General features: G+C 39.6%; 1 protein-coding gene across 2 annotated transcripts in view; it reads right to left on the reverse strand.

Moving 5' to 3' along the window:
• The window catches only part of chst11 (carbohydrate (chondroitin 4) sulfotransferase 11), a 70,956-nt gene that overhangs the window by 16,515 nt on the left and 41,359 nt on the right, over nucleotides 1-13,082 (reverse strand). For both annotated transcript variants that reach the window (XM_062383054.1, XM_062383053.1), the window contains exon 2: nucleotides 1,824-1,909. In XM_062383054.1, the coding sequence (XP_062239038.1) occupies nucleotides 1,824-1,909 (86 nt within the window). The remainder of the gene's footprint in view (nucleotides 1-1,823; nucleotides 1,910-13,082) is intronic.

Raw genomic sequence — 13,082 nt, forward strand, 5'->3', positions numbered from 1 at the left:
AACCCAGACAGGAGACGTGGAACGATCTTTTGCATTGTGTATATTTCTGGTTTTGGGGTGGATGTCCAAGTTTTAGTTTGCTCATATTTTTCTGTAAATAAAAGCATGTCAATATTTAGTAACTCTGGTAATAGTGTTCTGTTTTTTTAAAGAAAGTAACCCACTGTTACTGTTGTGTGACAGGGTAGATTGTGGGGACACAATTGCAGTAATAACAAATACCAATCTTGAGGTCATTACAGCTGGCAACATGCAGCTAAACTGTGAGAACAAATACGTTATGATGAAAACAATAATGTTTGTGTGAGTTTGGTGCACAACCAGCTGCTCTCAAAGGACCACATTTTGACGGAGACAATGTTGAGTAGTTTTGCAGTAAGGGAGGAGGCAGTTAAGAAGCTGAAACTTCATTCAGAAGGAGATTGTGTGAAGAAGTCTTGTTGCCACCGCGCAGCTGCTGGAACTGAGCAAAGTAAAACTGTGCATTTGCATTGTGCGCTCCAATCCGCAAGAAAAAAAGGCTTCTATGACTTTGAATACGCTTCTGAGTTTTAAAAACTTCTTCAGGCACTGGTCGACAGGTTTCAGGACATGAAAAAAGACAAAAGGAACTATATTTATGAATCCTCTGTATAAAGAGTTCAACTCTGACTTTTGAAAAGACTTTGACTCACGTCACAACGGACTGACACAAATTTGGAGAACTAGCTGACAGCAACATCACCATCAGATGCTTCACCAAAGAAAAGCAGTTCCAGCCATCACATTGGAGAGGTCACTGTGTTCCATGTGTTAAATCATTTGGCCATTTAAGGATGTTCTAAAAATGTATATGGTCCTTAATAGGAAAAGGTTTTTCTGGCCCAATGACTGCTTGGCTGCTAAGTGAACCATGCTAAAATGTATCCTATGTTTTGGAAAGTTGTGAAAAGTGGCTGAGTGGTGCTTAATCAAAAACATGGTTTATGAGAAGGGGAAATGACTTTAAGGAGTCGTTTAACCAAAATATTATATAATTCATCTATTGTTGGTTGTCAATTTGAACCATAAACTTGTGAACATAGACTTTTACATTATACTGCCGTTTTAGTAGGGAGCATAAAAAGAGGGTGTCCTGCTAGCTTAGCAGATTCAGACTTTTGTCACCACCACCATCTCCCAACTGTCTCTCTGATCAATGAAGAAGAAAAGTCATTGAAAAGGGAACCCATGAATTTTCAGCAGGTGTCACGTTCTCAGACGACAGTCATCGGATTTTGATCTGAATGTCGAAATTGTGAAAGGTTTAATGAAGTGAAGTTTCACAAACACTGGTAGGACAACAATAGTCGTACTCTTTGTACAGACAAATGAGTAAATACTAAGATAAGATAAAATAAGATAAGCTAAGATAAAACTTTATTGATCTCACATCTTGATAATCCCCTTGTTTCAGCAGCAGACAGGTCTGAATAAGGTAGACAAGAGAATACAAATAGAAAAGCACTACCAGTATGGCTTAAATTTTATCCTACCACCTATGTGTCTTCAAGAGAGGTTAGTCCTTCAGAGAAAATTTTTTTTCTGTTATCTGCTGTCATTCCTCAAAAAGAAAGATCATGATCATGCTTGTGCACTGAAGTTAGGATCGTCTATGTTAAAGTGGTTTACTCTGTTATTGTGGTTGGTAGAGACACAGCAAATAACCTTATTTAGGAATAAGAAAGCTAAAACATTTTAGAAACAGGCTTGTGCATAGGCAGGCATAAAACAACTTAATAGGGTCGATAGAGAGATACATACAAAGAGATTAGATAGTCATGTGTGAATGTGAGCCTCCTTACCTGTGTTGGGTTGTAGAGCTCCTGCAAGGCGTTGCGGGACCCTTTCCTACAGCAGCTGTCCACCATGAAGGGGTTCCTCCGCATGACTGCAAAACAATAAGAACAGACTTACAAACCATCTTTCATCTTTTTGCTTTTGTTAAACTTTCGGAATGTTTATTTGTGGCATGCTAAAATGTAGTATTAAAGACATAGAAATAGAAAAGACTCAGGAGCAGACAGCAACGAACATGAACCACCATGGCCTACTGGAAATACCAGACCAAATAGTTTGTAGCAGAAAAACTAAAAAGAGATTGTTATTTCTTTTTAAAAAAACAACATAGCCTCACTTGACATATTGTGATGAAATATGGAGAAGGACACCAAACGAGTCCAAATATAGAAGCAAAATAATTTTCATTTGGCTTCTGCCTAAGTCTTTATTATAGGAACTCTAACATAACTGCACCATTGACCTCTGTTTCATAAGGGTTTGTCACACAGCCCACTTCAAGAAGAGTCTTGTTGTCTTTCTTTAATGACATGCACAAAAGATCTTTTATCGCAGGACTCACTCCCTGCCACTTTGGGAACCATCACTTTAAACAACTTTTAAACTGATGCAAGTAGGAAGCAGAAAGCTTTAGGGATACATCATTAGAGCAGTGACCATATGCCAAGGGCGAAGTCACAGTTCAGCGTTTGTTTGGCAGGCTCTCAGCTCTTTAGACAACTCAATACAGAGCAGTAGCTGCTGGCAGTGGCTCAGTGGGAGCAGCCAGCGCTACACTCCGCCCCCACCAACACACTCTCTCCAATGACTGGATGGAAAAGTGCTGAAGGACGGCACAGGATCGTCAGGAAAGAAAATTAACCACTAAGACGGCAACCAAGGGTTTAATGTGAAGTTATTCCCCATGTCATCTGCCTCGTGTTCACAGATGAACATGTGTTATAGAATATATGCAGTTATGACTTTAAAGGCATTTAATAAAATGCATAAAGTGTATCTTCTGGTGAAAAGGAAGTTATCCCGACATTAATATGCATGAGAAATATGCTGACGAGGGATTTAGGAATAATATTGCTTTGACCTGACTTTATTCTTGTTCTGCTGTGTGTCCAATGCATTAGTGTGTTAGATTATTTTGTGAATGTGTTCACATGCTTGGTCAATAGAGTAAGGATACAAATTTGCATATGTGCTCTGTAAAGATGATTATGTCAGATTTCACATTTGCAGTTACACAGCAAGGAGGAACACCAGACAGTTCACATTTCTCAGGAGGTTGTTGATTTTTCTTTAATTCCTGGCTAAAAATTAAGGAATGGATTTTGTTGAGGTTGGAGTAGAATACAGATTATCCCAGTTCCCCTGTAGGTTTACTGTTAGTCCTCTGTTGTCCCCCAACCCAAACCCACAGACTGAGCCCCTGAGAGGGAGGGAGCTGAGCACTTGTTAGTGTAACGAGCCACAACAGCCAGCAGTGACCTTCAAACACTGAGGGGAGAATAAAGAGATGTCTTTACGTTCAATATGCATACACGCACAGACTAACACACACACACACAAACACACACACACACACACACACACACACACACAAACACACGCTGATGATTGATAACCCTGTTGCTACGAGGCTCTTTATTTATGCTGTTCAATCCTCCATCCTACTGTGAACGATGTATACAGGCCATTACCATATTCTCAGAGGAGGAGTACTCTCAGTACAAGAATACACTCATTGAATATCTGCTTTCCCGGCTCACTCATGAAGAAGAGCATGCACACACATGCCCACAGCCCCACACCCTGCAAGCTGAATCAGCAGAGCAGTGGTGATTAGTGTGGACAGGCTCGAGGTGTAGCTCAAGTTGTGTGTGTGTACATGTGTGAGTGTGTACTGTATGTGTGTGTACATGTGTGAATGTCTGCACCATGTGGCATTGAAAGTGGTCAGAAGTGACAAACATAGAGAAGATTTGTGGTTGAGTGGTGCTTAATCAGAAGCTTAGTTCTTAAAGAAGACAAATGACTTTAAGTAGTAATTTAGGCAATATAATGAATCTACTGTTTATTCTCAATTTTAACCTATAAACTTGTAAATGTAAGCGATTTTTTTTTAATTATACTGCAGTTTTAGTAGGTAGAATAAACAGAGGGTTTCCTGCTAGCCAAGCATTGCATTACACTAAAATATAAACGTTTAGCTGATGCTTTTATCCAAAGCGACTTACAATAAGTGTCTTTAACCACAAGGGTACATAGTACAATTCGTCTTCAAAAAAGCCAAACTACTAGTGCTACATCTAAGTGCAATATATGAGTTCAACTTTTTTTTACTTTTATTTTTAAGTATCTGTCACCACCAACATCTCTCCACAGTCTCTATGATAAATTAAGAAGAGGAGTCATTGAAACCGAAACTTATATTAGCCTGTAATTTTATGAAGGAAATCATGAATTTACAGCAGGTGTCATGTGTCATGTGTACCGTTCACATTTTGAGGGTGATTTTAAGTCTGCAAAGCGTAATGCTGAATATAACATTTTGAAAATACAGATCCATAGAATTGGTTTTCACTAACTTGAATTTAGCAAATCCTCCTAATCCCGCCGGGTTGGAGCAGGTTTTTTTTTATCAGGTGATTTTGATGTATATATTTATTGGGAGTTTTGGACTCATTTTTATGTTTATGTTAAGTATACTTTGAACTGTTAACAGTTAATATGTTACATTTCAACTTCCCTGTAGTTTTGTGCTTTAAAAAAATAAATGTATCATTTCTGGCACTGTTTAGCCACTGGAACAATTTTAAACTATTAAAATAAATCAGAAATTTGAATATGATATCAATTGATGATGATGATGCAAGATCATAGTTCCCCCTACCCAAGTCTTTCACTATTCATCATATTACCAAACGTTTTGCTGAAAACACTGAAATATGGCAAGATCCCGTGAGATGGGTAAATTGATAAGGGCAATTCATCAACACCATGACATGGTAGCAGCATGTCCCCTCCTCCTCTGGCTGTAATGCTCTGAGTGGGTCTCTGCCAGCTCAAACACTAGCGGCCCAGTCAGTGTGTATCCTGAAGGAAAGTGTTGCTCTGTGTGCTGAGTGCACAAACATCCATACACAGCACACACGCTATTCAGCTTCATTCATACTCTCTCTTCGTCCTCCCAGTTTCCATCATCCCGCTGCAGAAAACCCTTCCATTGCAACTTCACCAGTTCTTTTAACAGCAGGTGGAGCAAAGCTGGGAAGCTTCCAGCTCAATACAACAAGCAGGCCCCTCTGTCCTCCACTGAGAACCACAGGGAACACTATGAGTGCTTCCTAATAGACTTACTGTTATGCTCCCACACTTCTACCCAACGACACTCCTTTAAATAGAGATACAGTTTCACAGGTCCCTTAAAACATCCAAAACGGGACAAACTGGGATTGGACAAAATAAAAGAAACAACAGCAAAGTCAAAATCTTCTTTTTATACTGTTGGTGATTAAGCCTGAAATTTAACCTGTTTGTACTTGTGCTACGAGCTCTGTTTGTAGCTGCTGTAGCTTGAAGTTAGCTACGGATGCTTGTAGTAGCTGCTACGAGCTCCGGCCGTAGCTAACATTCAGCCCAGTGCTGCCGTGGGAAAAAATCAGCGGCACAGTACTAACGGGAGGACACGCGAGCGGAGGGGGGGAAAGAGCGTGGAGAGCACAACACTCACAAACCTAACTTCCAGCTACAGCTGCTGCTACGGCCGCTCGTTCAAGATACCGGAGGATGTTGTTGTCATAATGTGCGGGACTAGAATGATTATTCATTACCAGCCCTAGTTTGGAGAAATGTGTCCTTGTATCCTTGTATGCATGACAGTAGTACAAACATGAATAACATTGCTGCTTTTGGTGTTCAGGCAAGCACATCTGTTCATGGTGCTAGGCTACATCACGTAGCATGCCAGACGGACCCACCAAAGATGCGCAGACATGGAACGCAGCTTTTTATGAAAACACTGCAACCTCACTATAAAAGTACAGGTTTGTTTACCCTCAGTTAATTCGTCATGTCATTGATTGTGTCTCCGTGTTAAAGTTGTAACAGCATCTCATTTGTTGTGACTCCATGGATACTGAATGGCTGTTCTATCATAGGCACACAGAAAACTGTGCTGCACTGATGTCGGGTTTGGGAACTCAGCTGTAAGAGGCCTCGCTTGGAGGAGGGAGAGGACAACCCAAGTTGTTCAAGTATGGACTTCGGAGAGCCACAGGATGCTACCTATGATCCTGATGACTCGATCACAGTCTTGACTGAGTCAGCAGATGTGACGTGAGTGACTCAATATTTAATCTAAACATTTTAATAATCAGATGGATTACCATCCTACACTTTTTTAGCTGTTGCAGCCTTTTGGTGAAATCTTTGTCTTTCTAATAGAATGGAATCTTCCAACCCTGTTCATAAGACACCCACATATCTATGAAAACTGCCCCCTGGAGCTGTTTGTGGTGTGTCCTGTGTGTCGACGGGGGACAGATGTAATATATAAGAAGGGCGAGTGCACAGCAAAGCCAGTGAAAGCAGATACAGCCTTCCGTGATTCTCACAGGCTCTATTTAAAATCCAAATAATGTACAAATAGTATGTGAAACATAAATAACATATCATTTAACTCTTTTCTTTAAATGGACTTCAATATTTAAAGACCATTTATTTATCGTCTTCACGATAAATAGAATAATATAATTATAAAAAGAAAATAATAAATACAAAAAAGTGCAAAATGTCCAACTTTTCCCCCCAATTTGTATTACAGATTATGTGGATAACCTGTTGGACCTCATCTTTCACAAGGTTTTTCAGGACCAGGCCCCATATGTGAATGAGGTGCTGAAGATCTCAAAACCTGATGATCTCTCGTCCAAGTATGAGAAACCTGACAAGCAGGAAGTTATAGCCAGCTATGTGAGCATCAGGGAACACTCTGCGTATCTGGAGCACCGAGCAGGAGGGCAGGACCACCCTGATTCTCCGACCCAGATGGCCTCAACACCAGCTCACAAAGCTTCTGTATGCCAAATACCTGTAACGGCTGAGCAAAGTTCAAATTGTATTTAGAGAATAAAAGGTGACACACAAATATAAAGTGTTCCTTTGTTTACAGTTTGGCTACTGATGGCACAAAGTGTATTTTTGTAATCAATGTTTTTATTATACTTGGTATTTGTTGTATTTATTACCTCTGTCCCAGCCATTGCATTTAATAACTATGATTAAAAAGCTCTGTGGCAATCTTTCTGACAATAAAAGTTTATAGAAACAGTTGTGTGCTTTTAATGTTTGATCTGTAACATGTCAACAATTGACACGTGTAAGATGAGCAGTTAGCAAAGCAATACACAAGGAAGAGTAATTTATGTATTTTATTCCTCAGTCATATTTGTATTGCAGAAATGACTGATATCTCATGCATAAAAAAAAAAAAAACTCACTGCTCTATTCCTCTTGGACATAAAGGCCCATAATCTGCCCTATAGATGTTGAATGCATTCTGTAGGGAGAACACATTCAAACACAGGCTAATTAATGGAGGTAAAAACGTTATGTCCTACACCTCCATGAGAGGGGGGAGGGGGGTGGGGTAAGATGGGGGTGGGGTGAGAGGGGGGCGGGGCCCTCAAAACGGGTCGATCTGAGGAGGGCTGTTTTAGACAGAGTAAAAAGGTGCTGTTTTAAATGATCCTTGTGGTATTTTTACCAAAATATGTTACAGATATTTCATTCAGACCCCAAGGAACCATATCAACTGTGGTGAAATGGGCATAATATGTCCCCTTTAAGATGTGTTCTAACCACTCCAGAAGAAAGAATGGAGATATCATACTCAGATGAGACATGGCACAGCTTTTAATGTAAATAGAAAGTTCTGCCTAAATTGAATCTAGCTTCAAATTTAGGCACAGGATACTTAAGCAGCAAGGACAGCAGGGGGGCATGATGAAGAGGAAGATTGAAGGAGCTCACATCTAGTCACAGAGCAGAAGATCGTTCAGACTACCCATGGCAATCAGGTCAAGTCAATTTGACTAATATAGTGCCAAACCCTAACTGTAACCACAAGTGGAAACGACAAAAAAAGCAAATATATTGAAAAAAAAATCAAATGAAATTAAAGTTTCGTTCAACTAGACTATTTAACAGTCAGATCCCACTGCTGTGAACAGTTTCTAGATCCAAATTAAATTCTCACGACAAGTGATGTGGGCAAAAAGTCAGTTCCCTTTAGTGTGGTTTGATTATGAATCTGATCATGTGTGTGTCCCTGTGTCTCATTGGGGCGTATGTCCAGTTTACTGAGGTGGTTGTCTTTCATGCTCAAGTAGTGCAAAGTGTGAAATAAATTGTCTCAGCAGCAGTACATGTTGTGTCACAAGTCCTCCTATTAATAAAACAATAAACATACAGTTTCTTCTGCCTACTGATATGTAGCCTGAAAGAGAGCGTTGGTTAATACTTAAAAGTTTAAGATACATTTCTCTGAGAATTTTTCTGTCATGAACCAAATATAATCAGCTAAGTTTTACATCCTAAACATCAGTTCTTTTCATAAAGGCTATGATGGTATTATCATTGAAGGAAATGAAAGACATGATGCTGTTGCTAATACAGACTTATTTGTCATGCTCTTATTTGAGAATCACAAACTACACAATTGGTGGAGACTGAAATCCCACAGACCAACGTCTCCAAGCCTGGATAAATAAAACCCCAAATGTCTGGAAACCTCTATACTCCCGAGCATGATGTCACCTTCTCACATCGGCTCATTCCCACAGACCCAGGAACCCTGAGTCAGAGACGCCCTCACTGCCTGACTCAACCCTCACTAAAAAGGAAAGGAATTCAAACCCAGTAGCCTTAAGATGGGAACCAAGACCACATCTTCACTTAACTCAGGCTCATTCATGACACCATCAACAGACACGGTTGATCACTAGGCCACATGTGTCAGCACGATAACAGTTAGCAAAGCATGAATCTGACAGATAGTGGAAAAAATGTCAAAATTGGAGAAGACATTCATTTCAGGCAATCTTTGGACTATATTTATATTTAAGGGAAAATTTAGAACCAGAATTTCCACCACTCTGTGACAGTGAAGTCTGAGAAATTAAATCATGTTGAATGTAGGGACATTTGTTTAAGTAGAGAAAGCATTGGGTTCATTACTGCCTTTGTAAATTGAATGCTTTTGCAAAGCTATTTTCAAATGAGCAAGTGAAGAAATTAAGAATGTAATCATTATATAAGTTTTTCTGTTTGGAGGTTCAAGTTAGAGGTTTTAAAGTAGATGAGGGGATGACATGGGGGGGGGGGCACACACACAGGCATGCACGCACGCACACACACACACGCCAATAAAGAGTGTTATCTGATCCCTGAGATTTGATAACAGGCGGCAATTTGAGCTGACAGGCAGACAGACAGTTAAAGAAACAGACATACCTTAAGAGAGGCAGGTATATAGGCAGAAAGACGGACAGTCAGGCAGGCAGGTGGACACAAAGTATGCTGGCCACTGTCAATGCAAAGCAGCAACAAAGGCACTTAATTCAAACTACAGACTGAAATGGTTTTAGTCATTGCTGCTTCTCACTGCACTCTAAGGTCTTATGAATAAAACATTTAAGGTTGGAGAAACATTCTCAGATGACGACAGGCTGTGAGTAATTGATGAGGGGTTTTAGCTATGAGGATCCTTCTAGGAAGGAGAGATATTAAGCAGTAATGATGAGGACCTGAGGGGGGTGACTGAGTTCACATGACTAGAGTTGTGTTTCAAATCTGTCTGCAGGGCAAGACCGAAAAGCACAATTAAACTAGGTAACGATCGGAATGATGTAATCTTATCAAAAAAAAATAAGTAATGGTAGTCAGCCCAGATTAGATTAAAAAAATGGTTCAAAGTAATGCTATCATAAAAAAACAAAAGCGTGTATGCTATATGAGGTTCCTTTGACAAGTACTGCAAAAAGAAGGAAGGAAGCTACAAGCAAAGACATTTTGTGAAATTAAATGATCACTATGCAAAAGGTATTTTGTTTCATTAAATATTTTACATATTTTGATGCTATTGGCACCTACAACCAACATTACACCTAAAATCCGTCTTGACTGCATTAATTGTTAAATAATCCTTAACACTTAACATATTACTAATAGGTCACAAGTGGATGCATGAATAAAAATAAGTCTCGGGTTGTCAAGGTTGTGAGTGATTTAAATGAAAAAATCCTTTTGATTCATATCCATTCACTGCCTGGATGCCCTGTTTAATATTAAGTGCTTATTAAACATGAATGATATACAGCTCAGAATCCTGTACAAGTGGTTAATCGTAAAGACGTATGAAGCAGATTATGTCAGTCTAAGCATGTATTCATAGGCTGTACTTCTGAATTGAGCTAAATGCTAATGTCAGGTTGCGACAAGGAAAATGCTAACAATGGGCAGCTGTTGCTTATGGGGAAGGTCGTCGGTTTGATCCCAGTCTTGGCCATTCTGCGTGCCGAAGTGTCCTTGAGCAAAATACTGAGCCCCAAACCCTGAAAAGTGCTATATAATGCTAGATAATTTATTTATCATTACACATGGTGCAGGAGGATCTCTTTGCAATCTCTGACCAGTGTTCTCCTCTGTGAGACAGAAACATCACCTGCTGTGGGCTCTAATATTCTCTAGTCTTCCCGTTCAACACCTCCCATGCTGTAGTCATGGTCTGCTTTGGTCTGGAAATATATGATCAAGGCCTAAACCCTCAACTTTCTTTATAGACAGTGATTCTCCTCCAACACAACAGTTGTCATTTATCACATAAAGTATTACATCTGTAATCTACATCAGATTGAGTTGATCTGTTGAGGTTGGGCGTGGCTCCATATATTTCTTCATAATCCTCCCAGTAATGTACAGTTCACGGTTCTGTGTGTTAGCAATTATTTAATTAATTAATTTGTATACTTTATTTTGTTCCTTTAGCTATTATAAATAAATTTGGCATTGATGGCTTTGTTTATTTTCAGTCAATCTGTCTGCCACAGTGGGGCACTAACAGATGTACTATCAACCCTCTCTAATTGTTTTGTAATGGCTGACTAATAATTGTGTCATGTTTTCTTTCTCATGCAGGATTTTATGTTCAGCAGCATGAAACTTTATGCTCATTGTGTGAATGAGCTTAAAGTGCTTTTATTGCACTTAATTCCATGTAAATCCATTTAATAATTTCAGGGTTGATATATTTGTGTGGAACTTTTCAATCTATACAGCTATGCTACTAAAAGCTCATTCTATGACAAAAGTCAAGCAGCAGCCCAAGAGAGATCACCATCCATTGCAATAGACTGTCTCTTGGCAGAAACAGTGAACACCCCCACCCTCCCACATCAAATACAGTGAATTTTCTATGATGGGTTAATAATACAGTAATTATATTTAATAATCCCTTTAGTCTCCAATAATTTTTTCTAAGCAGGGAGGCATAACTATGGACACTGCAGATACTGTTTTTTTTTTTATATTCAAGAGACAGTCGCCAACAAGCTGAGAAAGCTGCTCCTCACACTTGGAATTTAAATGATAAATTCACTGTGATATGTTCCCCGAAGCCTTAAGAAATACCCTAAAACTCTGATTTCTAAAGACAAAAAAAGCCTGCAGGAGTCATTGAAATAGAGCTGCTAATGCATTTACATCACGTTCAGCTTTTTGTCTGCAGCTGAACAGTGACTGCAGTCTTAGAAAAGATCTAAGAAAAGCTTTAATTCCCCAAAATTACCAACCCACAGAAACGACCAGGGATCAAATCCACAGAGGCCCGACTACAGATGTTAAAAATAGAGTTGAATATTACAGCGTCCTTGGCTTATTTTCAGCGACAGAGAAGTGCTCCATTGGAGACAGGCAGAGGAAGAGCAGATATGAAATTAAAGATACAATTTAAGCTGAATAGGAGAAAGTGCAGCCCTGACTGTGGCATTTCCCGAATTGAAAAAAGGACGCCCATGTGAGGCAAGCGAGGTTTCCAAGCTCAACTCATCTGTAAGTGTGAGGTTGCAGCTGCCACACCAATGCTGCCCAACACATGGTAGCAGTTATTTTAGGATAAAGAGTTTGACTAGATGCAAGGGAAAACAAATGGCTCAGCTCTGTACAGCACCTCTAAAATTCCTAGATTAACAGGTTCTCACTCCTTTTTCTGATTAAAAAAACATAAATGTAAATCCCAACATACGATGTGTTTGCTGGTTAGGATGGATTCGACCTGCTTACAGTGAAGTTAGGCAAAGCCAAGTGTCTCATTGATTTGGACATTGGGGCTGATTTAACCAGATTGGACCACATTTGGTAAAGACTTTTGGAGTTGCAGTTGACAGTCAAATCAATGAGAGACATAAATGTCTCGACTCGTGAGCATCAGTCAGACCATTAAAGTGATATTACATTACATGTCATTTAGCTGACGCTTTTGTCCAAAGCGACTTACATTTTTAGCACACTCAACATTTTACGAGGGGCCATTTAGGGGTTCAGTATCTTGCCAAGGACACTTCGGCATGCAGATGGGGAACATCAGCTCTTCTGTGAGGTTTCAAAGACACTTTTTTATTCATACCAGACAAAAAATTGGCTAAATGGTAAACGGCCTGTATTCATATAGCGCTTTTCTAGTCTTGACGACAGCAGCGCTTTACAGTAAATTCATTTGCCATTGACAAACAAATTCATAAAGTACATCTATGGGCAGCACTTTTTCTATGAGGGGTAATTTGGGGTTCGGTATCTTGCCCTTCGGCATGCAGGTTAACTTTCTGGTTAGAGGATAGCCACGCCAGCCCCTCAGCCGCAGGCGCCCCCAGTCCATCCATTTAAAAATCTATGGATTTTTATTACGGAGACACTCTGGATTTAAGTGTCTGCAGAACCTCACACGATGTCTTCCAACACTATTTGTTGATTAAATGTAATCTGTTGCAGATGATGCAGCACCTGGCCACAAACCAGCAGGAGGCTTTGTCATGAAATACTGCTGAATGAAATCAGTGCAGCTGAGCTGTGCTCACAACACCTTTGTCCCCAGCTGGACAAGCCAGTGTTTCTGTATTTTTTCATTTGTGTATTTTATTATGTGCCTTGAGATAATTTATGTAATCTCATTTAATTTAAATTATCAGAAATTTGAAAGAACTTGAACTTGATATAAA

The sequence above is a fragment of the Platichthys flesus genome, chromosome 23 (genome assembly GCF_949316205.1).
Source record: "Platichthys flesus chromosome 23, fPlaFle2.1, whole genome shotgun sequence".
Classification (NCBI taxonomy): Eukaryota; Metazoa; Chordata; class Actinopteri; order Pleuronectiformes; family Pleuronectidae; genus Platichthys; species Platichthys flesus.